Genomic DNA, 24,958 nt, shown 5'->3' with positions numbered 1-24,958 from the left:
GTGTGTGTGTACGCGCGTGCGTGCGTGTGTGTGCGAGCGAGAGATTTGTTAGAACGAAATAAGAAAGTCTTTAATATGCAGTTCTTATGGTTACACCTGTTCAAGGAAATGAATGAGAGCTGATTATCTTTGCTCTTCACAGTTACCAATTCAAAAGAGAAAGAAGCCAGCCGGACCGAGGAAGAGAAACTTCAAGACGCACAACAACCATTTGGCTGGATTACTGGAGGATTACTCAGATGGCGTGCCTATAAAGAAGTGAAATATATTCATTCAGTCCCATATGTAACACAGAAATGCATGGAGATGGTTATTCTAGACTCACTATAACATAAAAACTGCTGATGAATGTTATTTCAAAACATTAGCTGTTTTTCTCCCCCCTTTCTTTGCATTCCTCTCAACAATCTCTGGTTTTATGTTACATGGAGTCAGTAGTTGCTGTGTTGTGGAAACCTTTTGAGTATAAGTCAGTGAAGGACATGAATACTTGGATCATTAGGATAGCTGGCGCCCTCACCAATTAAAGGGGAAACCACAACTTTACTGTTAAAGTAAATAAGGTTGAATTGTGTAGCTTTCTTTCATATTGTTTGTATATATTTAGTATAGTGTGTGGAAGGTTTTTATTTGAATGGTTAGCAACGGTTATGCTTTTGTAATAACTGCAAAAAACAGCCGTGTGTTGTGCAGTGTATTGCATCACACTGAAAACTCATCCAGCAGGAAATGTCTTCAGCTTTGTGGAACTTAAAATATTTAAATGCGTTTTACTTTGCAACACCGTGATATAGTGGTTTAAGAAATATTAGCATTTTTGAACCAACTCAAATAAATTATACTGCCACACAAAACTGCTTTGATTAGATCAATAAGTTGCCATTTTAAGTGTCAACATTATGCGTTTAAAAAAGTCAACATTTGAATCCATCTAAATATTTAAAATGTTTCATTTATTGTTAGTGTAAATTCTTTATCAGAATGGCAGAAATTACCTTCTACAACTTAATGATAAAAATACTGGTAACTGCCATCATAAGAAATGAGCAAATCTAGTACAGCTTGTGTACCTTATAAGTTAATCGTAAAAAACAAAAGGTACATCGGCATAGCAGGAGAAAGATGAGAAGCTTAATCTTCTGTTGCAGATCAGAGTAGAAAATATCAGTAATTGAAGAGCAAAAACAGGGTAGGTACATAACTATATACATTCATGCTTTCTTCCAGCAGGATCTAGTTAAACATTGATATTCTCTGCATTTCAAAAGGTATAAAGTGTAATTTTAGCTAGCAGCATGGCCTGCTTTAACAGTTTTCTTCAAATGGTGGTAGTTTGGCAAGATCTTCATCAGAAAATCGAGCTGAAGAGTCTGTGGCTGAAATGAGATAACAGACATGATGATGAGCATAATGCACAAATGTTTTCTCTGCACACAAACTTTTAAACAAGTGGGCATGTATGAAAATCTTACATAAAAACATTAAATATGAAATATCACTTCAGTGTTTTCTAGGTGAATGTGACGGAAATGAGAGAAACTGAATATTTTACACATTTTCAGACAGTCTGATGCTGAGTTTTTGCCCATGGTGTTACTGTGTTTCTCAGCTCTAATGCTGAATGCTTAAAAACAATTATTTGCATCATAAATGTGACCCAAATCCATATGAAACTCAAGTGTGGCTAATGTAGCATTTGTCTTGCACTTGTACGAAATGCTCAGAGTTGTAAAATATTAAAAACTTTCTATATAGATCCCAGATACAAGTTAGAGGGAGAATTAGTTTTAAAAATCTGAATCTAATAAAACATCTGATTTTTAGTTTCATCAGGAAAACATACATGTGATTAGCCCACTTGGAAGCTCAAAATATAATGCTTTGATATTCAATTTGCAATGCTAATGCTACATCTAGGTTATTTGTCTACACCAACGATGTTTTCCAGTCACAGATCTCCATACCTGGGGTCTCTCAGTCTGCACCCTCCTCATACATCCAGAGCCGTAGATGACCGTGTTCTCGGGTATGACCTCACAAGTGTTGACCTGACAGAAGGCTCCAATTATACAGCCACTGGTGAGGATTACATTCCTGCCAACATCCGCTAGTCAACAAAAAAGGACATTTGGTAACGTGAGTGACTTAATCGAAATTATACAGACTTGAACACTCACTGAAAGCCAAAGAAACGGAAGGCAATATCCCACCTTTAGATTCAATCACATTGTTGTCTCCAATTTTTAAAGCTTGCGATACTGTTTGTTGTCAGTTGAGGCAAAACATGATTTCTTTTACAAAGATTTATTGTGTTACAATTTAAAAATCATATATGGAGCAGTACTGGCTAGATTGGATAAAAGGATACCACAGCCAACTTCAAAGACGTTGTTGATACCGATGGTCATTGTTTTTGGTTCCACCTCAGAATCAGGTGTAATATTTTCTGGGTAACTGTGGGGAAGATCACACAAGCTCGCATGTAAGAATAGTGACAGATCACCAGAGATGGTCAACGATGGTTAACCTAGTGGAAAACATGGTACACCGAGGCCTTAGATAACCTGTTAATGATCAGAGCTTGCTCTTCAATCAAGTTGCCTTCTCCGATGACAATGGGTCCTGCCTCAGCAATGATGCGAGCTTTTGGGTGGACCACGGTCCTGGCGCCTGGAGAAACAGGTGCAGCAAGTAATCAAGCACAGTGATGACAGCCATTCAACTCCTGCCTTGGGACTGATCTGCTGTGAGAGAAAAGCAAGTTTTCTGAACTCCGATTACTGGGCATAGTCTTACCTATGGTAACGTCTCCTCGGATTTCGCTTTCAACACAAACCACGGCTCCAGTTGCTATCTTGACACTGCAACAGAAACGAGAAATGTTTTTGTACATGCTAGCTAATGCTGCTAGCTAGCTACTTCATTGAGCTGTCTTAACTGGCCACATCAGCATCTTCAATTCGCTGTAACTAATTCTTCTTTACTTCTATTATTTATTCTAATGGCTTTTATGCTTAGCTACGCCGCTAAAAGTCATGTTCGCAATGATGTACACATTACCTCTTCTGAGCATTTTGTTTGTCTGCCATTGTGAACGATGAAGTCCGATGGGAGGCACCGTTGAGCCACTCGATCATCGATTTAGAGTCCTTGACGTTTCAGCGTACGTAGAAGCGTAAAGGGAGAAACAAGAACAACAACACCCAAACTTATTTATGTGTAATTTTTTATATAGCTTATTTTTTCTCTCTGTTGAAAGTGTTTCCTGGCTTATGGAGTTTTCAGATTGTGGAAATGTGTACAGATCTCCATATATTTAGACAGACAATATCTAATTTTCATATTTAAACATAAAATGTAGGAACAATTTCAATGTTTCTTGTTACAGCTTTACTTTTCTTTTTTTCACAGAATTAAATGATTTGATCATATTTTATTCACATTTATTACAAAAAAAACCCCACTGAAAACAAATGTTTAAACTGAGACATTGTGATAAGATTAGGAATTATATACTCATTTCTTATCTTGTCCATCTTGGTTATTCTCAACAAAAATCTCAGCATCTTTAGCTCTTTCACCTCCATCTCAGCCTCCTTTGTTTTTGTCAGTGCCACCGTCTCCAAACATACACCATGCTACCTGCTCACATAGATCACAATATCATCTCCAAACACCATTGTCCACAGACTCCAGCTTGGCCTGATCTATCAGCCCATCACCACTGCAAACAAAAAGGGGTTCAGAGCCGAACCTTCATGTAGTCCCACCCCCACCTGGAAGTTACGGCATACCTCACCACTATCTCGCTGTCCTCATACATGTCCTGCACCACCCTCACATATTTCTCTCTGGCACTCCTGAGTTCCTCATCCAGTACCACAGTTTTATTGGGAATACTGTGTCATATTCGACTTTAGTGCCGATCGCAAACATGAATATGTGCAATAACCATTCCATTACCTAACAATTATTGGGGTAGTAGAACAGGTATGGTACTTTGGCCCTTCTCGCTCCCACTAGAGTGCCAAAACAAGTACACGGATCGAAAGTAACCTTTGCCATGGCAAAAAGGAAGCTTAAGAAAAACAATACATGTCACTCGTATTCAGTAGCATCGGTTCAACCAAAGAGCCAGAAAGAAATGGCACAAACGGAGAAAAGTGCCACTTTTGCCCTTGCTGCTGTTGCTTTGGTCGTGGCTGTTTGCGTGGCACCACTAGCAGCTGAAATATCTTCGTGTAAGTATCCTGAACTGAAAGAAAGTAAAAGCAGGAGACTACTGCTACCAGGTTAGCAAGCTAGCGAGCAAGCTAATGTTTAGCAGTGTTTTACACCAACTCCCGTATTTGTTGAAATTATATTACAGCAGCAGTGGTTATGGGTTTTTTGGCGATAGCTGAAGGTTTACTCCAACAAACAAGCGGTTTAAATGTTTAATTATTAACCTGCTATCGAGCGGCTAACTGTAAAACGGTATCAACTGAGAACAGCTGATAATGGAAAAGTGAGCTTCAGCGGTTTGAACTTCCCTCTCGGTGGTAAATTAGGGATTAATGCAGCATGTGACCACTGGCTCTATCACATGCTTTCTCCCTCCAGACGCTAGCTTTACCTTTCTGGCTGTAGCTTGCTGTCAAACTGGGCTTCTTCGCTACCGCACACTGGTATGGAGTAGGTTTGTGGTCCTTAGCATCGGCTGTGGTCGATAGATTTGAGACAAATTACAGAAAGATGGCTTCTTGTGTCGCGTATTAAAACGAAAAGCATCACGACCACCCGTTATTAGTTCTCTGACTTGTTTGATAACATTTGTGCAGTCGGGAAAGATGAGATTATTTTGCACGTTTGCGCATTTTGATCGATTAATAACCAGCGTAATGGCATGCACACTGTGATGGTTTTCTGATGATTTTAATTATATGAACAGCGGCTTGGGTGGGGTCACCAATAGAAAACCGTAGACTGTAGCATCGTTGTACCTTCATATGCAGAAAATTGATGTGTTGCTGGGTTTCAACTGATCTGCACAATGCCTGCTGCGCTTTCTTACTCACTCTAGCTGATATACATCATCATAAGCACCTGTCCCTGAAGATGGATGAGGCACAGCTGACGGTCAACAATGAGTTGTCATATGAGGTGCAGGTGTCTTGGATGTCACAGCGCTGCTACCAGGTGGGCTCACACGTGCCAGATATTTCCCCTCATTTGATTCTGTTTCTGTGTGGTTTAAGTTCAATAATGTTCTCAACTTGGCTTCTGCTCTCTCGCCTGTTAGTGTTTGTACCAGCAGCTAGGGGTGGTACCTGCAGGGCTTGAGCCTGGTCAGCCCAGTTCAGTAAACTTTGTTGTAAGCACACAGCATGAAATAACACTGCAGATCAACAGCACACCTATCGAGCTGGAGCTCTGCAAGTACGTTTACGAATACGGTCGTGTTTCCAACTTACAAAAAGAACGACACTCTGGTTATATAAAATTAAGGATCAGTGTTTGGCTTATTTGTTGATGACATAAATCTTTTTCCTTTGTTTTTTTTAAATTCACAGAATTCCTTTCCACTTTGGCGAGCATGGTAACTACTCCCTGTGGGTGAAAACCCTGAACGCATCTTTTGGAGTCAACTGCTCTGTAGTTACTGATAAGGACCCTGTGAATAGCTACATACGTGAGTGTCTCACACAGAGAAAAATATTTTATTTTAACTAATAATTAATATACATTTAATTAATATCTTTCCACACAGCGATCTTGGTTGCTTTTCTCATCTATGCTCTCCTGGCCTTGGTGTTTGCCATTGGAAAAAAGGTTTGGGGGTAAGCCTGATTTTTGTTTTGATGTTCATTCAGTAAATTTCAATATAAAGAAGTGGATATTTTTTTGAATGATTTGAAAGTGTTAAGAGTAAGCACTGCAGATGCATCAGAAAGAGATGCTCTGTGCCTTTGTGGAAGTATCCTCTGGAAAGAGGAGGAAGTCAGTAGAAGCGAGACAGAAAATGTGTGTTTTCCATTGTTGAGCCATTACGAGCAGAGATAGTGAAGGTAGATGAGTTTAAATATCTGGAATCAACCATCTAGCAATTAGAAACTGCATAAGAGAGGTGAAGAAGAGAGTACGGACAGGGTGGAGTGGGCGGAGACAAGTGTCAGGAATGATTGCTAACTGAAACATAGCAACAAGAGTGAAAGGGAAGATTTACAAGATGACAGTGAGACCTGCTATGATGTATGGTTTGGAGAGAGTGACACTGACAAAAAGACAGAGTTGAAGATGATCAGATTTTCAGTGGAAGCGACCGTGATGGACACAATGATTAGAAATGATTAAACCAGAGGGAAAGCTCAGGCTGAGTGTTTTAAAAACAAAGTTAGAGAGGCAGGGCTGAGAGTGTTTGTGCAGAGGAGGAATTGTGGATATTTGTGATGCTGAATGATGCTTCCAGGCAGGAAGAGAAGGTTCATGGATATAGTGAAAGAGGAGATGCAGAGGAGCATGCTAGGAAAAGGGTGAGATGGAGGCAGATGATCCACTCTGGCGAACTCTAAAGGGAGCAGCTGAAAGAGGAAGAAGAAGAACGTTTTTCCAGTCTTGTCTCTCTCTGAAGCACACAGTCTCGAGAGTCAACTGAGCTTGTTTGTACTCCAAAAAAACCCTCAATCAAAATCTTGATTGTTTCTTGTCCAGGCTTGATGCAGTAAGAGGTCTGGTCCTCCGACTTGGGAGTTCCATGGAAACGGAGAGACTCATCAATTCTGTGAGTGTTCTGCAATCGTTTGGCCTTGTTTAATTATGAGTGCTTTAGTGACAATGAAATAAGAACCCAGATAGTTTTAATATAGTAGATTTACAGTTACTGATCTGCTTCTATCCTGTGTGTTTTTGTCTTAATAATAAATCAGGTGATAAATCTATACTTCCAGTAGAATTATGTTAATATCCAGCTTTGACTTCATCATCCAGGAACTGGGCCCCACTCGGGTAGTGCCGCCAGTCACTGATAACGTCCTCCCTCCCCCGCTAACGAGCAGCAAGAGGCTTCGATCTTTGGATACATTCAGAGGGTAGCTTCCTGACCCCACCCTCACTCTTGTGCCTCCAGCTTAGTGTCCTCATTGTCTTATTTATCATTATACTGTATCATATGTTTGTTTGTTTTTATTACAGTGTGGTAGGTGACACTGAATTTGTCCCTAATTAATCAACCACCACCAGCAGTATTAAATCTAGATCCAGTGCTTTGATGTTTTCATATTTTTGCCTATTTTTATTCATCAATTAATATAAATAAACATGTACTCCTTGCTTGATGCTTTTCAGTAAATGTGGCATTTTCTGTGTTTCTGTCAGTATCTCCTTGGTCATTATGGTGTTTGTGAACTATGGAGGGGGGCGATACTGGTTCTTCAGACATGAAAGCTGGAATGGTAAGCCCAGTGTGGTTTCTTTGTTTAGTTTTTTTTTTAGCCATGTTGCAGTTTCCTCATTATTTACAGATCTTTGCAGCTCTCCTTGGTATTTGCAATGTTGTTGATTTTAAACCAGGCCTTCCCCATTTCTCATCTTGCAGGCCTTACTGTTGCTGACCTAGTCTTCCCTTGGTAAGCTTAATTTAAAGATTCTTATAAAAAGTTGTCTTATATGCAGTTGGATTGTCTTTATTTGTACTCACACGTTAATATAAATGTGCAGTATTTGTATTAATGTGTATTTTTATTTTGTAATGGTGACAGAATTCTCTTCAGAAGGATTACAGGGACCATTAACAAATTCTGGTCCAGTTACATAGTTGAATGTGCACAAGAAATAAAGGGTGTTTTCTTTAAAGTGGTCACTGGACTAAAAGGGGCTTAAAAATTGTATAAAAAAGGAAAATCCAACAGAAGGAATAAAAAAAAAAAATAGAAATAATAAAGTTCCATTTGTTCCCTCAGCAGATCTTTTAAGTGTAGAACCAACACTCATTTTGTCCCTTCTTCCACCAGGTTTGTGTTCATAATGGGCACATCCATCGCACTCTCCATCAATGCCTTGCTGCGTGCAGGCGCGACCCGTTGCTCATTGCTCAGAAAAGCTGTGTGGCGGAGCTTGCAGCTCTTCATCATTGGTGTCCTAGTCATCAACCCAAACTACTGCCAGGGAGCGTGTAAGTATGAACTCCGTCTTTACAGCAGTATTCCAAGCTCTTTAGGTGGATGATTAAACCATATACTATAATACTGTTTCAAACTTTGAACTTATGTGGTTATTTATTTTCATTTGCATTCTTATTGCGTGTTTATATCTTCTCCACAGTGGCTTGGGAAAACTTGCGGATCCCGGGTGTGTTGCAGCGCCTCGCCTGGTCATATCTGGTCGTAGCTTGCTTGGATTTACTGGTGGCCAGAGGACAACTTGACGTCCTCACAGTGGTCAGCCTTTTTTTTTTTTTTTTTCATCTGCATTGTTTAACAGTCTGTGTTGTTTTATGCTAAATAGGTTTATGTTAAATTTGTGTTTGAGGAAAGGAGATGTGTTTAATGGAGTGGGTTTTATTTTCCAGGATGCGTGGTGGTCCCCAGCTATTGATTTCTTGCTGTATTGGCCCGCCTGGCTGTGTGTGATTCTTCTAGAAGTACTCTGGCTCTTCCTCACATTTCAACTTCCTGTGCCAGACTGCCCAGCGTAAGTCAAAGACAGTGAAGTGTAGTGCTTCATTATTTTGCGTACGTTTTTGCAATAATTGAACTTTTAGCATTAAGCGTTAATAAACTGGAATTTCTAACCTTCCTCTTGGTGCAGTGCTACATTAACAACACTGACTGCACTAATTTCTTTGGTACAGAGGTTATCTGGGTCCAGGTGGGATTGGAGACATGGGGCTGTATGTGAACTGCACCGGTGGAGCTGCTGGTTTCATTGACCGCTTGCTTCTGGGAGAAAAGCACATGTACCAGAATCCATCATCAAGGGTTTGTAACCACCAAAACATCCCAAATATAGCTTCATGATAGTCTTTTGTAACTTGAAATGTTAAGGTTATTTTAATGTGTCAGATTTCTCTCCGATGGGCACGTACACACTTGTTAACCCCAATAATGCAAACACTGATAGACTGCATCTGATGTTGATAAAATCAATCAGTTTACATTTTATTTCAGGTGATTTATGCAACTCGTATACCGTATGATCCAGAAGGTGTTCTTGGCAGCATCAACTCTATCCTCATGGCCTTTCTGGGATTACAGGTTTGTAATTTATATTTGTCTGGTGTTGGCCTCCTTTTGTTTCTTGTTTATTCAAATAAAGATATAAAACAGTTTGAAAGGTTAAAGGAAGTAAATGGTTGGCTTTCATTCTTTTTGTATTTTAATTGTCCTCAGGCAGGGAAAATAATCTTGCACTACAGAGAACGCCCCAAAAGTATTATGTCGAGGTTCCTCATATGGGGTCTTTTACTGGTAAGCACATTGTTTTGATTGATTAATTGAATCTTTATTTTGAACATGTTGAAAAAGTACAACAACATAGAATTAAAAAGAGACAAACAAACAAAGCAAACAGCAAACAGAGAGAGAGAGATCTATATAAAGTCATTTTTGCATCCATGATTGAATAATAAAATGTCTTCTGTCATTCAGGGTGTTGTATCAGCATTTCTAACCAAATGTTCCACAGACCAGGGTTTCATTCCTGTCAACAAAAACCTGTGGTAAGGGCCATGTTTTATTTATATCTACAGTTAGAACTACATTTACTCAAGCAATGGGCACTTTGGGAAATTCTAATTGAATATTTTGGAAACTGCTGCAAAATAAGCAGCACTAGTAATATTTTTAAGTTTGGCAAACGTTAGATTTTATAGTCTTTTCCCACTTAAAATGCGTAAAATATTTTATACAGATATAATAGAATACCTAATGTCACATAATTTGTGTTATGACTAGGTTTTCCACATTTGCTCTCCACTCCAGCATCTTACGTTCTCACAACTTTGTGGCCACAGGATTGTGAAATCAGACAAAAGAGAAGTTGTAGAATATCTCATAAAAAATGGAAACCAATCAAATATACAGCAATACCCTTGGCAAATATTTAAAGTGGTCTATCACGCCAATATAGAGTTTATTTACATAGCCCAAAATCACCTTAGACATAACGGGCTGTACCAGTAAAACTCATGCATAAATAGTTATAAACATCGAGATTACACACTCTCTGACATGCATAGTTACATTAGAGAGTTAAACATTAAAGGTATTAAAGGTATCCAGGAGTGCATAAACTGAATGAAAAATGGCATGTTTTTAGGTGTGATTTTAAGTTTAAAAAAATTGGCAGACCTTCAGCTGGTGCAGTGCTGATAAATATCTTTTTTCGCCCTTTTTTTAAGTCCTGTCCTTTCTGGCCGATTTTGCAATCAGAATTATGATCTGAATCCACTGTTGCGCGCCAAGAACATTTTGTTTTTCCCAGATCAGCTCTATAAATCATCTACATGATCCTCTTGTTCAGGGTTTATCTGTTTATCTGGGACTAGTGTTATTTCATTTATTACATTATATGTGGTATACAGTATGACAATGACTAAGGCTGGACAGGCAGGTGGGAAACAAATGGGGGGGAGACATAATAAAAGGATGGAGTACAAATAGTCTTTGTCATAAAATGAGGCAGACAGAGATGGACATTGACATTGACACAAGCACCCTGATGCTGCACAGCATATAAATGTTTTTTAAAAAATGTCTTAATGTTTCACTTCTAGGTCTCTGTCTTACGTGACAACACTGGCCTGCTTTGCCTTTGTGCTCCTAATGCTGATCTACTACATAGTGGATGTAAATAAGTGGTGGTCAGGGGCACCTTTCTACTATCCTGGTGAGCATTAGAATCACACAAAAGCTTAATAGACAGTTTTTGCCTAAGACAGCTTTTGATTGCACAGTTACAGTTGTACTTTTGGGGTTTGATGTGAATGTGGAAGTCTGCTCTGTCACAGTGTGAATTAGTATGCAATTGGAAATATAATCTGCCAAATATTTATTTTCCTTGTGAATTTCTGTGTAGTCATTGCGTCCTCTACTTCACTCTCTCTTGTGTGTTTCATTAAGGTATGAACTCCATACTTGTGTACGTGGGCCACGAAGTGTTTGAGGACTACTTTCCCTTCCACTGGCAGATGTCCAACAGCCAATCCCATGCTGAGCATCTCATTCAGAACCTTGTGGCCACTTCCTGTTGGGTCATCATCTCCTATTTGCTTTACAAAAAGAAGATTTTCTGGAAAATTTAAACACAGGACAGCAAAAGCACAGGACATTGTTTACATCATAGATGCTGGAGACACAACAAGAATGCATTTGGTTGGACACAGAATGCAGATTAATTATGTCAAGGTTATATCATAATTCTATGAATCTCTGTCTCTGATCATGTATGGGGGTTCTTTCATCACATAGCTATTCTGTTAGGTTATTTACCCTTTCTTTCTTTTTACATTTTTTCCCATAAACTAGGGCTGTTCGATATAACGATATATATCGGATGACGATATAAAAACGCCTATAGTTTCATTTTACGCTATCGTTTGTTTCGTGGTGTCGCAAAATAAACTGTTTACGGCAATACTTTTTCATCGTTTTGATGGTCACTGTAGTGGCTATATTAATTTCTTAAAGTTCTCTCTTTCTCTTATATTTAATATAACCACACTACAGACGGACAAGCGCCTGTTTTTATGTGTTGTTGTTAGCAGCAATGACGGTAAAACCATCGCGTGTCCGCTTGTTTATTTTCCACATAAACCTTTCACAATAAAGCTCAAGATCCTGTTGAGACTTTTCAAAATAAACTGAATCACGTGAAAGACTATGCAGAGTGTTTACGGATGAGAAGCAAAAAAAGAGCCGTCCAGTGCTAAAAACTAAACCTTAGACTCAAACGTTAGAACAGGTTTTTCCCTGCAGCACGCCGAATAATAAATACTCACAAAGAAAACGGCGGCCGTTGCAACTTATGTCTAAAAATGTATCGTTTCATGCATCGGTTAAAACACTCGACTCCAGGTACACGACGCCCAGCCGGAAACACTTCACGCAAGTTGAGATTCACAGAATTTACAGAACATGTAAACAGAACATTTACAGAACATTTTTTTCTTTTTTTTGTGATTTATATCGTTATCGGGACGATAGATGTCTTATATCGGGATATGAGATTTTGGTCATATCGCACAGCCCTACCATAAACAGTTTGTTCAGTTATGCACCAGCAAAGTTATCCTTAGTGATTCAGGAAAAAAAGAGTTGAAGAATAGTTTGGATTGTAAATACACCATCTTTAATGTGTAGTAGTTTACACATCCACCTACAAAGCAAAAGATCCCTGGTTGAATCCCGGCAGGAGACACAAGTATAATGGGGTTGCATAAGGAAGGGCATCCAGTGTAAAAATGTGCCAAATCAATTATGCGGAGCTACCGCTATGGTAACCTCTTGTGAATAAGGAAGCAGCCCAAAGTAGCTTTAAATAAACTATTTTTGGTATACCAGTACATCTTAAATGGCAGAGTATTTAAGCAGGGTGTTGCAGCATTTCTTTAACAGGCCCTATTGACTTCTCTGTTGTCATGTGAAGTGCTGTGGTCTTACCCTGAAGGCTGACGTTAGGTTTTTGTTTTTTTTTTGCTTTTTATCAGGTGGACGCTAAAGGCAAAACATTTACCAACAATTCACTGTAATCTTTAAATATTTTTTTTCCTGCTCTACATTTTAAGATGGAATTGGTGTTCAAATGAGGGGGATATCATAAGTAGATGCTTCATATATCCCATACCCCCACCCAGCACGTAGTGTCTGTGCTGCTCAGCGCGTAGCACTATAGCTATAGCTCATGTTCATCGCTGGATTCTGTTTTGCGAATATAATGAATAACTGCTGGCTTCACTGTGCTCCTATTTTATGTACATCTCACAATCGATGTGGGTAACTGAGCAACCAACCAACCAAACATAAGAAAGACACGAGAAAAACCTCCAAACTGTTCTGATTTCCATTTCTCTATTACATTTAAGATGACCTGTCAGATTAAATAAGCTGCAAATGTTCTGGGGAGTTAAAAGAGGGCATGTTAGCAATATTATGTATTTGGTTTCATGTGGAAGCAGCACGGGGTTTTTTTGGGGTTTTTTTTTATGGTCTTCAAAAAACAGAAGTCACAGTGCTGCTATTTTTTGTGTGTTAGTGTTACATGTGCATTTTTTTTTATCATCTTTAGTTTAATACTCTCCAAATTTTTTGCTGCTGTTTTGCCAAATGTGCTTTTTTTCCTTACACAGTAATCTGAAAAAGCACCATAAATATATTTGATGGACTCTTATCATAAGACTGTTCCCATTACTCCCACCGTAATGGGTAAATGCGCTCGCTGTTACCATCTGCAGTTGATAAAACATTTACCACCTGTTTTTGCAGAATCATCTGTTCAGTCTATAGAATATCCAGATGCTGTGGATAATATTTTTCTTTTTTGGGGGGGGGGCTGCTCATGTAGTACTGTCACCATTTCTATTTCATGACATTTACTTCGATAAACTTTTATCTAATTTTTTTATATACACTATTCGAAAATACATTTATATAATAAAATCTCTATTTTAAAAAATAGTTCGAGATTGATTTCCTATAATATGGTAATTTCTGTTCTATATGTGAAAGAATTCTAAACAAAAAAATGTCATATGGGGGATTTGTGTAGCAACACAGTGACATGTCACAAAAGAAAAAAACAACAGTGGGTATCCACCACATAGCAGCTTTAATGCTACAGGTCCTAAAACTCTACTTGAGAGCCATTCTTCCAAAAAATATTCCCTCATTTGGTGTTACAGTGGTGATGAGGAGGAGATGAAATTTCTCTCAGATGGTCATTTTTACCCCTCAGCTGTAAAAGGCTGTTGTCATTGGGCAAGCAGGCAGGTGACGTGGACACCCAAGTTTCTGAATGCAACAACTCAATAACCAGGTGAATGTAGGACTTTTAAACAGATTAAATCTTGGATAGGTTTGAATCCCAGTGACATTGACCTCAAATTCAGAGGTCATCTTTTTTGAAAATCATATGGGATTTTCAAATTTATACCACATGTGCATCTAATAGGAGGATGAGGGTGCCAGTATTTGTTTTAATACCCGATTCTCTTTATTTCAATAGTGGCAAAAAGTCAAGTAATTGGTACAATGATGTATTTATTTGAAGTGTGCCCTCTTTCTAAGAGAAGAAGTAGACCCAAACAAGGGCAGTAACAGTGTAACGGAGCCAACGGATGTTGTCATTGAATGGGTTCAGCACTGAGGCCTGTGTGGTTGTCTTGATCTATGAAACACATAGATAATAAATTGGACTGGGTTAAAACACCACTGCACTCTACAGAAAGCGCCAGAGTCTTCTCTATTTTCTGAGGCGGCTGAGGTCTTTCAACATCTGTCAGGACAATGCTCGGGATTTTCTGTGAGTCTGTTGTGGCCAGTGCCATCCTCTATGCTGTTGCATACTGGGGCAGCAGGTTGAGGGTCGCAGATGCTAACAGACTCAATAAACTGATCCACAAGGCCAGTAATGTTTCCATGATGGAGCTGTATTCCCTTAAGCTGGTGTCAGAGAAGCGGATGTTGTCCAAGATAAGGACAACATCATGAGGACCTCCCACCTAGGCCATGATGTGCTGGGCAGTCACAAGAGCACGTTCAGTGAGAGAATGGGATTACCCCAATGCACCACTGCACGACAAATCATTCCTCCCTGTACAACCTGCACAGTACACACTGCAATAGTTACAACCTTTTACATATCCTCTACATTGAAAGTAACACGGTTTTACAATTTAGAGTAAAATGTCAGTCATCTATATTTTATCTGTGTAATATTCTGGATATTTATTATTGAGCTCTTTGTATATGTTACAGCTATTTCTTATATTTTGTAACATATTGCATTATTTAATTTAGTTCAGTCTGTTACTGTTCTTGTTGTCTTGGAGCAACACTAACCACATAATTTCCTTAGGGGTTAATACAGTATCCTGATTCTCAAATGCATTTGCTCTCCTTTTTCCACATCCACCACTGATCTCCCACATGTGAACTCCATCCATCCGCTTCCGCTTATCCTTTTCAGGGTCGCGGGGGGCACTGGAGCCTATCCCAGTTGTCATAGGGCGAGAGGCGGGGTACACCCTGGACAGGTCGCCAGTCTGTCGCAGGGCCAACACACAGGGACGGACAACCATTCGCACTCACATTCACTCGCACATTCACACCTAGTGGCAATTTGGATTATCCAATTAACCTGTCCCCACAAGCTGCATGTCTTTGGACGGTGGGAGGAAGCCGGAGTGAACCCACGCAAACACGGGGAGAACATGCAAACTCCACACAGAAAGACCCCGGCCTGATGGTAGAATTGAACTCAGGACCTTCTTGCTGTGCGACAACAGTGCTAACCACCGTGCCACCGTGCTGCCCCACATGTGAACTCATCTTTTGTAATGATGCGCTGCCAATCTACTAAAATCTATATTATTCTATTAATGATCCTGCATTAAGATGTAACTGAGGAAGAGCTACTCTTCCTCAGTTTTTCCTGACACTTTACACAGTGTGCCTGAGAATCACAATTTAAATGTGGTGATGTATCCCATATATCTAAATCCAGCTGCCTTACTCGCTATTACAACACAAGCCGGTTAAGCAATCTTTGACCCTCCTTCTAGACTACGTTATTGTAGATATTCCCTCTTGGCCTCTTTTACTTGTAATAGGCTCTGTGGAAGCATCTGCATTCACTGTGATTCTCCACTCTTCCCATTTAAGGTCTGTGCTTTAATCTTCCACTCTCCCATATATTTCCAGTGCTGTAGCTCATATAACACATATCTATCCCGTGGCCGTGTTTCTAGCTCCTCAGCACAGAAAGGTGCAGCCTGCTTCGTTGCTCAATAAGCGTGGGAATCGAGTTACAGCGCGCGCGCCCTGTGGGAAAAAAACAGAGCGAGTTGTGAAGGCGGTAGATCTCGCGATAAAACTACCCTTCCTTCATGCGTGTGTATTGTGAGAGTTTTTCCGTTCTCGCGCGACGTTGCAACTTTCCCACGCCTGTTGTTGTGGCGTCTGCCCTCTGCCCGTCGCCCCTCCCTCGCCCTCTTCTCACCCCCTTTTGCCCCGTCACGCTCCCCTCCCTCCCTTCCCTCCCTCTTTCGTTCCCTTCTTTTCCTTCCAGTCTGCTTCTTCTTCTGTTGTGCCGTTGGCTTTGGTCAGGGAACTGGGGGGGGAGGGATCTCGCGATTGTTGGGACTTTTTTTTTTCCGGGGGGGGAGAGTTATTCGGAAGATGGCGCCCGTTGTAACGGGGTAAGTGCAGAAATTTAAAGCTGTATGTTTTCAAAACCTGACTGTTTTTATTTGGGGAAGATATTGGCAGTTGGTACTACTTTTTTGGTGGGGGAGCGATGTTTTTCGGTGTTGTTAGTAGGCATATCACACATAATAGTACTACCTTGTGGCACGGTGCGGGCTCAGTTGTGCAAAACTATTCTTCGAAGTATCGCCTGCTTTCTATACAGTTTATTGAACTGCCCTATCAAGAAAGTTTCAAACAATTTCAGAAACTTTTTTTTGCCAGTTTAAGTTTTTTATTTTGGCTTAATATTTTTTTAAGAGTTGACTACATCAGCATAACACCCTCAGAGAAAACTGCAACTTTGTCAGATACTGAAGAAAGAAATAAAATTTGGCTTGGCTCATTAAAACAAACGATTCCCATTTTGTTCAAAGGCTTTCTTTCTTCAGCGTTTTTCCTAATTTTCTTCTAATCCAAAAAACGTTTAAAGAAAATCACATCGCCTCTATTAAATCTGTTTTCTTACATACTCTCCCTCAAGCTTATTTTACGTTTCTGCTGCACTAACCCCAGCACTAAAACCACGTGTAAAAGACTTTTCCCCTGATGTTTTTGTTTTGCAGGAAGTTTGGTGAGCGACCTCAGCCACAGCGATTAACAAGGTGGAGTGTGAGAAACACAGCCAGCTGTTCCCCGTGCAATCTTAGACTTTATAATCTAGGGGAAAAAATGATCATGTCATTAAAAAGTGCTCTAAAAGGTTTAATGCGTTTCTCCACATTGCAGGGAAGCCATGAGGAACTACTTGAAGGACAAAGATGATCAAACGGTGCTCATTCTACACGCAAAAGTCGCACAAAAGTCATATGGCAATGAAAAAAGGTTTGTGTGGCACTGCTAAGTTTCATTGTGTTTAAAGAAAAATGTCTCACTTTACTTCTTCTTGTGCCACTTAGGTTTTTCTGTCCTCCACCGTGTGTATATCTGATGGGCACCGGATGGCAAAAGAAGTTGGAAAAAATGGAGAAGGAGGGCTGTACTGAGCAGGAGGCCCAGCCTTGTGCCTTCATTGGAATTGGCAACAGTGAGCAGGAGATGCAGCAGCTCAATCTGGAGGGCAAGGTGGGTAGTTATAATGGCACTACAGATTCAGTGATTTAGAGGCCAAACATCTGTGTCAGATAGTTGCCTTGTTGACTGCTATCAGGAGTTTGCTTTTTCTGAGATAAGATGACTTCCATCGATGGCAGTGCCTGATGTTTGTCTGCTGTCTTATTAATTTTCCTGTGTGGGATCCAGTTACAATTTGTATGATTAAATTTGTGTTCAGTTTGTGATAAGAGGTTGACAGATGTTAAAATGGTTCTTTTAAGTGAAGATTTATTGTCACCCTGACAACACTCTTCACGTTGGATCTTTAAGATAGAGAAGAAAGAGATGTTATCTCTTTAGATCAGCTTTTGATTATTTTCTCAGCCGATGAATAAGCAGGTTGCTTGCTTTTTCTCAGTGCTCCATAAGTGCTATGCTAAGCAAAGTAACAGAAGTAACCACAGGGGTCAGATATACAGATGCTTTGCTGTGCAATTTCCCCTGTTGGCTGCTGCAGAAACCATGAAAACCAGAAACCAGCCTTATTAACCATGTTCACGCTGTAGCTGATATTACTGCACATCGGCATGTTTTCGCATTGCACAGATGCTGCTAATGAGCCTGTTCTCCAGTAGGAGATATGAGAGAAGCAAAAATAAAAGTCCCCTAACCTTTGTCTTCTCCCCGGGTAGCACTTCTGCACAGCTAAGACGCTGTATATCAGTGACTCAGATAAAAGGAAGCACTTCATGCTATCTGTAAAGATGTTGTATGGAAACAGCGCCAACATTGGAGTCTTCTTCAGCAAGAGGATCAAGGTCATCTCCAAGCCCTCCAAGAAGAAACAGTCCTTGAAAAATGCTGATTGTGAGTTGCTGGACACACATAAATCGAAGAGTGCTGAATGGTTTCACAACAGCTTGATGTTTAAGTTGGATTTGAAAATGATTTTCTTTTTCCAGTTTCACTTTCTGTTTTTTATTCCCCTCCAGTATGTATAGCATCTGGGACAAAGGTGGCCTTGTTTAACCGCCTGCGTTCCCAGACGGTCAGTACCAGGTATCTCCATGTGGAGGGGGGAAACTTTCATGCCAGCTCTCAACAGTGGGGTGCCTTCTACATTCACCTCTGTGAGCTACACTTTTTTCTTTTATATCGTGTAAGATTTTAAATAAGAGACATTTAATCTTTTTTTAAATTGTTATTTTCTTTTATTTAGTGGACGATGATGAGTCTGAAGGGGAGGAGTTTGCTGTAAGAGATGGCTATATTCACTATGGCCAGACAGTCAAATTGGTTTGTTCTGTGACTGGCATGGCCCTGCCAAGACTGGTATGTGGCACTTTTTTATTTCTGTTGTCTGTTTGTGAGAAAATGAGCTGCTTGTAGTGGCGTCCAGGTGTCACTGTATCATACAAATGAGTGATTTCTATAAAAGAAAACACACAAAAAAGGGTATTCCCTGTAGCCTTGCTATAAATTACAAAATTAAATATAGAATCCAAAACTGTAAACAAATTTAATTTTGCTGGACAGCTGGCCAAATTCACATCGGAGTCTGTTGACTCACCTGTAGAGCAAAGCCTCAAGTGGCCAGTCAAGGAACTGCATTTCTATATTGGCAGAATAACAGTGGGGAATTGGGGGGAAAGAGAGCAAGGACCAGAGAGGTGATGATAAAATGAAGAATGATGCAAGTTTGACAGCGTGGGAAAGCAGAAATGACAAAGAGATTAATAATAGCAGTAAAAGCCCACACAGTCTAAATCAAGGTTTCCTAACATAGTCTGACATTCATGTGTGTGCCCAGTAGGGCTGGGTATCGTCACTGATTTCTAGAATCGATTTGATTCCGATTCACAAGGTCCCGAATCAATTCGATTCGAATCAATTTAAATCTTGGAAATTTTGCCTCAGACAGTCAGAATTCATGACGTTTTTTTTTTTTTTATTGAAGCGTAACTCTTTTGCTGCTGGTTCGGTCAATAATGTTTGGAGAGAGATAAAACTAACAGCTTTAGAATCAGCGCAAAAAGGGCGTAAATACAAAGCGCGGACCCGCCGAAACATCGGTATCAGCGAGCTGTCGGCTTTCAGCCCCGACCGTGTCCGTGCCGTCGGGTGAGAAGGCGACATCTCACTGATTCTGGTCCGTCGGCGGGTCCGAGCTTTGTGTTTACATCTTTGTGCAGAATCTGTGTGCCTGCTCTCATTTACTGTTTTAGCTGTTTGATGGTTCTTGAAATTTTGTGAGGTTTAACCTGAGATTCTGGCAATTCGGGCAAAATAAATTAATATTAAAAAAATCGATTCAAGATTTTAATGAATCGATATCATGTTATCCAAGCCAGAATCGATTTTAATCGATAAATCGATTATCAAAACCCACCCCTAGTGACCAGTACTTACAATAAGTGTGTTATGATCCCCAGATCATTCGAAAAGTGGACAAGCAAGCAGCTTTAATGGATGCTGATGACCCGGTGTCCCAGCTTCACAAGTGTGCCTTTTACCTGAAAGATACAGACAGGATGTATCTCTGTCTATCACAGGAGAGGATCATCCAGTTCCAGGTGTGCAAAGTCTGAAACACACAGACATGTATATATTCAATTATTTCAACTTTGTTTTTGTGAAATCAAGTTATATTAGAATTTTTTTGTGATGAGCAGGTATCAAAACAGTAATAAATTGCTGCTGTTGCTAAGGAGAGGAAATCTGCCAGTAGTGCCGTTTGGAGTATTTTCTTGTTGAAGGGTGACTATGGACTGACTCAAAATCCAGACTGATCCAGAATTAAACAGGTTTGAAGTATGTCTAAAGCAGAAGTAAACATATTTTTTGAGTTTGTATCACTAAAGAAAAATGCAATAACCACATGAATTATTCAGCTGGTAAATGCAGCTAGTAAATCTGAATTATTAAAAAAAAGAGAGAAGTGCACAAAATTAGGTCTTGATATTAAAATTAGGATTGGAAATCAAGAAGAAATAATCAGCATTCTGTGCTCTGAAATGTTTAAGGCATATCTGTAGTGCTGACTTGCAAGCTCTCATGTCAGCTCCACTGGAGTGTGGTGTGCTACTTACATTAACCCTTTAGAGCCGATCGGAGCGGGAACGCTCTGTTATGCGTAACTATTTTTAAATCCCGGTAGCACTGCAACCACGTAAGCTAGCGCAAAAATTTTTTTTGCATATGAAACCGGAGGAGTTGTACTTACATATTGTGCCATTAGCTTGTCCTAGGTCACGGTTTCCTTCCACATAAAGCTTTGCAAAAACTGCATAAAAAGCGCTTGCAGGAACAAAAACATAATATTCCAGAAACACGCTTTGCCGGTCCGATCAGCTGTTCAAAACACTTCCTACCTTGGAATAGACGTCAGCGCGAACTTTTGCATTTCCGCCATTACCTGGCCGAAACCGGAAGTGACGTCATTTTCGCGGAAATGTAGTCTTTTTTGCGATCAGGGCCTCAGGGCCTATACTGCTCTTTTTAAAAGTTATCTTTGACTTTATGACTTTCTGTGTCGATTCTGGGATGCTTAGGACTCATATTGCACTGCTGGAAATAGTTTATTTTGATGCATATGCTGCTTTTTTGCAAATTTGCAGTATAATATTTATTTTCGTTTTTCCTGCAGTGTATAAAAATTGGTGTATTTCAAAAATAAAACTATGAAGACACTCAAAATAAATTTCCTGTGGTGGGAAACTATTTTGTGCAACTTTTTTGTATTTACAGTTTTGAGGTATAAGCCTCTTAAATTTCTCTAACTAGAAATATATGTTAAAAAATCAAAAACGATTTTCAATTTTTTTGTAGTTTATTGCACTTTTTTGCAATTTATGTAATTACTATGCACTTAATGAATACATATTATTAAAATCTGGGCTATAATGGTTGTATTGATGTATAGCAACTTGAAATGCTCCCAAAAATGGCTCCACAGCATGTAAAAATATAATATAAGCTCTGGCGGACTTGGTTCTATGGTAGGTCTTAAAGGGTTAACATAAAATCGCAATTTATACATAATAATTTTATTGGTGTTCTTAAGGAACAGTTACTATGGGCTGAATTGCCAACTGCAGTCTGTATTCTGTGACTAGTAGTGCTGATGTCAATGGGTCAGGATGATTCATTCCTCAGAGAAAGTTAGTCATGTGTCCTAGCCTATTTCAATAAATATAGTTTTCTGGTGTAAAATGATAACTGCAAAGGTTGATGTTGGTGTTGGTCATCAGGTCTTTTGTCAGTGTGGATCTCCTTAAAACAAACCCCTTCTTTAGTTCTTCATTCTTGGGAAGTTTAAAAAAGTAGGCTGAACTATTTTGCAATTTCTGCAATCCAAGGAAGAGCAGCTGCAGTAAAGGTTTTGAAAGCTGAAGGTGTAGCAACTTCAGATACAGGAAGACTACTGATACTTATCCCCTGTAGCATTTATAAGTCTTAGGTTTGGGGCAGGATTCATGCTAAGGCTTGGTGAGTATGTTGCTGCGATTCTGACTCTAAAAACTGATTAAATAATAGAAACAAGTGACTTGTTTTTGTTGTTATTATTATTTTTTATTATTTCTAACAGTATAATGACTTAAGAAAACATTTGTGGTTTTGCTTTTCACAGACTTTTTGGAGCATTTCACTACCTGTAAATATTTGGGTTGTGAAATGCAGCCAATAGAATAGTCAGTAAAATGTTTTATGAGCTGAGTAACATCTTTTTAGGACTTAAGAGAAAGTCCTAACTGTTTTACCAACTCCTCTCCAAGCCCTTTGGTTTTTTGGTAATGTCGCTACATAAAGAAGAGTTGTATCATACTGTATGAAGGCATCAGGAAAAGCACAACCTATGACCGCATTTTAGAATGTAATGTTGAACTTACATTACCTTTTTGACCAGGACCGTGAATACCAAATGTTGTCAAACATTTTGACAAATGTTTTAATGACTGTGTGAATAATATTTAACTGCCACGTTTTCCTTCATATATTTTGTATACAGCAGGTAAAATGAGAACTGAACACGTCATCAGTTTTCAAAGTAAATATATTTCTAAAAGTGCTGTTGACATGATATTTTCACCAGATGTTGGTAACAACCCATCCAGTCTGACACATGCGGACAAATCAAACCATAGATGACCTGCTGTGTGTTATATGTGGCTGTTCCTACTTTTTTTTTTTTTTTAATGTATCTATATACTACTGCAAATAATCAGTATATAGTTCAGTTAAAAATATAGGTAATTATTACTGAAGGTTTTTTTTCTTTACAGATAAGAGTTTGACATTTTTATTTTCTTATCCAGAGAAATTGTAATTTAAAAATAAAAACTATGTATGATTTTATTTGGCATGGGGCTACCTAAGAGTTTGTTATTAGAAACATTTTGGTTTTAGTTTTTTTTTGGTTTTGTTTTTCTTGCAAAGACAGATTTGCTCGTATAAATATAAACAGTGTTGGTGTGTTTGAAACAAACCAATAATTAGAAGAATCTGTTTGTCACAGATAAATATTAATAGAGCTGTTTTAGAGCAGTACTTACAGCAGCCATTTGTATGATTTGAGCACCAGTTTCTAGAGTTAAACATAACAGTCCGAGCCTCTATCAGCCACCATGATGGTGCCTGGTTGGACATAACTGTACGGAATTAAAATTAATTGTGTTTCTTTTGTTTTGTTTTGTTTTTCAGGCTACACCGTGCTCCAAAGAGACCAACAAGGAGATGATTAATGATGGTGCTTCATGGACTATCATTAGTACTGACAAAGCAGAGTACACCTTTTATGAGGGCATGGGCCCCGTGCCCACACCAGTAACACCCGTCCCTGTGGTTGAAAGCCTGCAGGTACACATACAGCCTTTTCCGGGGAAGATATGCTCTAGTTACCAGCAAACACGAGTGACACTCTTGATCCCCAAGTATACGTCTCTTTTGTTTTTATTCAACTACTATGAATCTTCTAAGACTTGATTGATTTTATGTTTGTCTCTGTCCAGTTAAATGGTGGAGGAGATGTTGCTATGTTGGAGCTGACAGGACAGAACTTCACCCCTAACCTCAGAGTTTGGTTTGGAGATGTGGAGGCAGACACCATGTACAGGTAAATATGTCTGCGAGTGTTAACTTTGTTCCCGTGTGTTTTCATTTCATTTTTTTTTTAAGCCTTGTCCCATCCGCTTACTTCCTTAGATGTGGGGAGAGCATCCTTTGCGTGGTGCCAGACATCTCTGCCTTTAGGGAGGGTTGGCGCTGGGTGAGACAGCCAGTTCAGGTCCCTGTCACGCTGGTTCGCAGTGATGGAATCATCTACGCCACTGCCTTGACCTTCACGTATACCCCCGAACCAGGGCCAAGACCTCACTGCAGTGCTGCTGGAGCTATTCTGCGGTCACACAGCACCTCTTCATCATCACCCGCATCTTCATCCTCACCTTCATCTTTGATGGGTGTGCTCGGGGATGGCCACGGAGCCTACAGCAGTAGTGACTCTGGCATGTCGTCTGGGACTTCAGCTATGTCGGTGCTGTCATAGTAAAACGTGTTTTGTGATTGTGCTCTCAGTGACTGAGTGAGAAAATGTGAGCATGTTCTCCAAAGAGGCTCATGGACCTGTGAAGAATTGCACAGAAGCTAAGAAGTTCTTTGTTAGAGGAACTGTGAAACTATGAGGAGGAAAAAAAGACAACTTCAGAAGCAAGAGTTGTGATTTCTGATTGTACTGTATCACCCTCTTGTGGATTGATGTGGACATATCATAAGCTCCACTCAGAGTAACGTGATATCCATGCTCTTCATCTAAAAGAAGGTGAACTATCTAACTCCCATAGCAACATCATTTGTAAAATAACCTTTTTGTTTTGTTTTTATATACTTGGCAGGTTTGGAAGCTACTTTAACTGCTTTCTTACTACCAGCATTATGTTTGCAGATGAACACAAACTTGTAATTGCATTGAGCAAGGGAAAATTTGTAAGAATAACATAGTTTTATGGACCAAGGAATATTATTATATTATTTTATTCATATTGTATTTTATAAGTTTTTTCTGAGGTACATTTTTGTATGATACACTGCATAGTAAGATCAGTTTGTTACCAAGATAGTTTTTCATATTGTTGCCTCCCATTCCTGTTTTCTCTCAGTTGAGTCAAGATGAAAATTGCTTTTCATGTGTGTAATAGTCAGACAACAGCTTCTCACCTTTTTCTTTTTTTTTTTTAAAGCTTACTTGCTGTCGTTAACAGTTGAGTGTGTTGCAATGAAAAAGAGTCAGTCAGTCTTTGGAAGCACTTTAGAAAATGAAGATATCTCTATGTCTGCTTGCAGTTATTGGCTTGGCTGTTTTATGTTTTCCAGGCCACTGAACAGTTTTGGTTTCTCTTTTATATCAAAGATGACATTTTTAATGAATGTAGAGTGTGTGTGTGTGTGTGTGTGTGTGTGTGTGTGTGTGTGTGTGTGTGTGTGTGTGTGTG

General features: G+C 39.4%; 4 protein-coding genes across 8 annotated transcripts in view; 3 read left to right on the top strand and 1 right to left on the bottom strand.

Moving 5' to 3' along the window:
• gtf2e2 (general transcription factor IIE, polypeptide 2, beta) overlaps positions 1-569 on the top strand; it is an 11,017-nt gene extending 10,448 nt beyond the window's left edge. For both annotated transcript variants that reach the window (XM_005747013.1, XM_005747014.2), the window contains exon 8: positions 143-569. In XM_005747013.1, the coding sequence (XP_005747070.1) occupies positions 143-262 (120 nt within the window). In that variant the 3' untranslated portion in view covers positions 263-569. The remainder of the gene's footprint in view (positions 1-142) is intronic.
• A 363-nt stretch (positions 570-932) lies between these two features.
• On the bottom strand, positions 933-5,002 carry LOC102200438 (dynactin subunit 6). Of its 3 annotated transcripts, none has more exons than XM_005747007.1 (8): positions 4,983-5,002; positions 3,061-3,149; positions 2,797-2,861; positions 2,565-2,670; positions 2,369-2,454; positions 2,211-2,258; positions 1,965-2,107; positions 933-1,376 (listed from the first exon to the last, which is right to left on the bottom strand). In XM_005747007.1, the coding sequence occupies exons 1-8, from the start codon at positions 4,986-4,988 to the stop codon at positions 1,284-1,286; spliced, it is 636 nt and encodes a 211-aa protein (XP_005747064.1). In that variant the 5' UTR covers positions 4,989-5,002; the 3' UTR covers positions 933-1,283. The 3 variants fall into 3 exon arrangements, with proteins under 3 accessions (XP_005747064.1, XP_005747065.1, XP_005747066.1); XM_005747008.2 differs by lacking the exon at positions 4,983-5,002 and adding an exon at positions 4,616-4,898; XM_005747009.2 differs by lacking the exon at positions 4,983-5,002 and adding an exon at positions 3,517-3,583.
• hgsnat (heparan-alpha-glucosaminide N-acetyltransferase) lies at positions 3,796-11,511 on the top strand. 2 transcript variants are annotated; one of them, XM_005747010.2, is made up of 18 exons: positions 3,796-4,241; positions 5,063-5,178; positions 5,282-5,418; positions 5,553-5,671; positions 5,750-5,819; positions 6,691-6,760; positions 6,967-7,067; positions 7,354-7,430; positions 7,574-7,604; positions 7,989-8,149; positions 8,299-8,414; positions 8,546-8,667; positions 8,828-8,954; positions 9,144-9,230; positions 9,366-9,443; positions 9,624-9,694; positions 10,751-10,863; positions 11,097-11,511. In XM_005747010.2, the coding sequence occupies exons 1-18, from the start codon at positions 4,064-4,066 to the stop codon at positions 11,276-11,278; spliced, it is 1,956 nt and encodes a 651-aa protein (XP_005747067.1). In that variant the 5' UTR covers positions 3,796-4,063; the 3' UTR covers positions 11,279-11,511. The 2 variants fall into 2 exon arrangements, with proteins under 2 accessions (XP_005747067.1, XP_005747068.1); XM_005747011.2 differs by lacking the exon at positions 3,796-4,241 and adding an exon at positions 4,603-4,667.
• A 4,725-nt stretch (positions 11,512-16,236) lies between these two features.
• LOC106456412 (recombining binding protein suppressor of hairless-like) lies at positions 16,237-24,921 on the top strand. Its single transcript, XM_013914346.1, has 11 exons — positions 16,237-16,390; positions 17,003-17,041; positions 17,166-17,261; positions 17,336-17,501; positions 18,164-18,338; positions 18,464-18,601; positions 18,691-18,803; positions 19,904-20,044; positions 23,172-23,327; positions 23,480-23,583; positions 23,673-24,921. The coding sequence occupies exons 1-11, from the start codon at positions 16,371-16,373 to the stop codon at positions 24,013-24,015; spliced, it is 1,491 nt and encodes a 496-aa protein (XP_013769800.1). The 5' UTR covers positions 16,237-16,370; the 3' UTR covers positions 24,016-24,921.
• Positions 24,922-24,958: the final 37 nt, after the last annotated feature.

This window comes from Pundamilia nyererei, unplaced genomic scaffold (assembly GCF_000239375.1).
Source record: "Pundamilia nyererei isolate P.nyererei 1_Seehausen unplaced genomic scaffold, PunNye1.0 scaffold00187, whole genome shotgun sequence".
Taxonomy (NCBI): domain Eukaryota; kingdom Metazoa; phylum Chordata; class Actinopteri; order Cichliformes; family Cichlidae; genus Pundamilia; species Pundamilia nyererei.
Note: the sequence above shows the minus strand (reverse complement) of the source record. Positions and strands in the feature narration are given on the sequence as shown.

Excerpts from the sequence above, each read along its gene's own strand:
- LOC102200438 (XM_005747007.1), bottom strand. Across the intron at positions 2,671-2,796 it reads CCGAGGAGACGTTACCATAG|GCGCCAGGACCGTGGTCCAC; the intron begins GTAAGACTATGC and ends CTGTTTCTCCAG. Across the intron at positions 2,259-2,368 it reads CGTCTTTGAAGTTGGCTGTG|TATCGCAAGCTTTAAAAATT; the intron begins GTATCCTTTTAT and ends GACAACAAACAG.
- hgsnat (XM_005747010.2), top strand. The coding sequence starts at position 4,064 with ATGGCAAAAAGGAAGCTTAAGAAAAACAATACATGTCACTCGTATTCA. Across the intron at positions 8,415-8,545 it reads AACTTGACGTCCTCACAGTG|GATGCGTGGTGGTCCCCAGC; the intron begins GTCAGCCTTTTT and ends TTTATTTTCCAG. Across the intron at positions 10,864-11,096 it reads GGCACCTTTCTACTATCCTG|GTATGAACTCCATACTTGTG; the intron begins GTGAGCATTAGA and ends TGTTTCATTAAG.
- LOC106456412 (XM_013914346.1), top strand. The coding sequence starts at position 16,371 with ATGGCGCCCGTTGTAACGGG. Across the intron at positions 18,339-18,463 it reads GTCCTTGAAAAATGCTGATT|TATGTATAGCATCTGGGACA; the intron begins GTGAGTTGCTGG and ends ATTCCCCTCCAG. Across the intron at positions 18,804-19,903 it reads GCATGGCCCTGCCAAGACTG|ATCATTCGAAAAGTGGACAA; the intron begins GTATGTGGCACT and ends TATGATCCCCAG.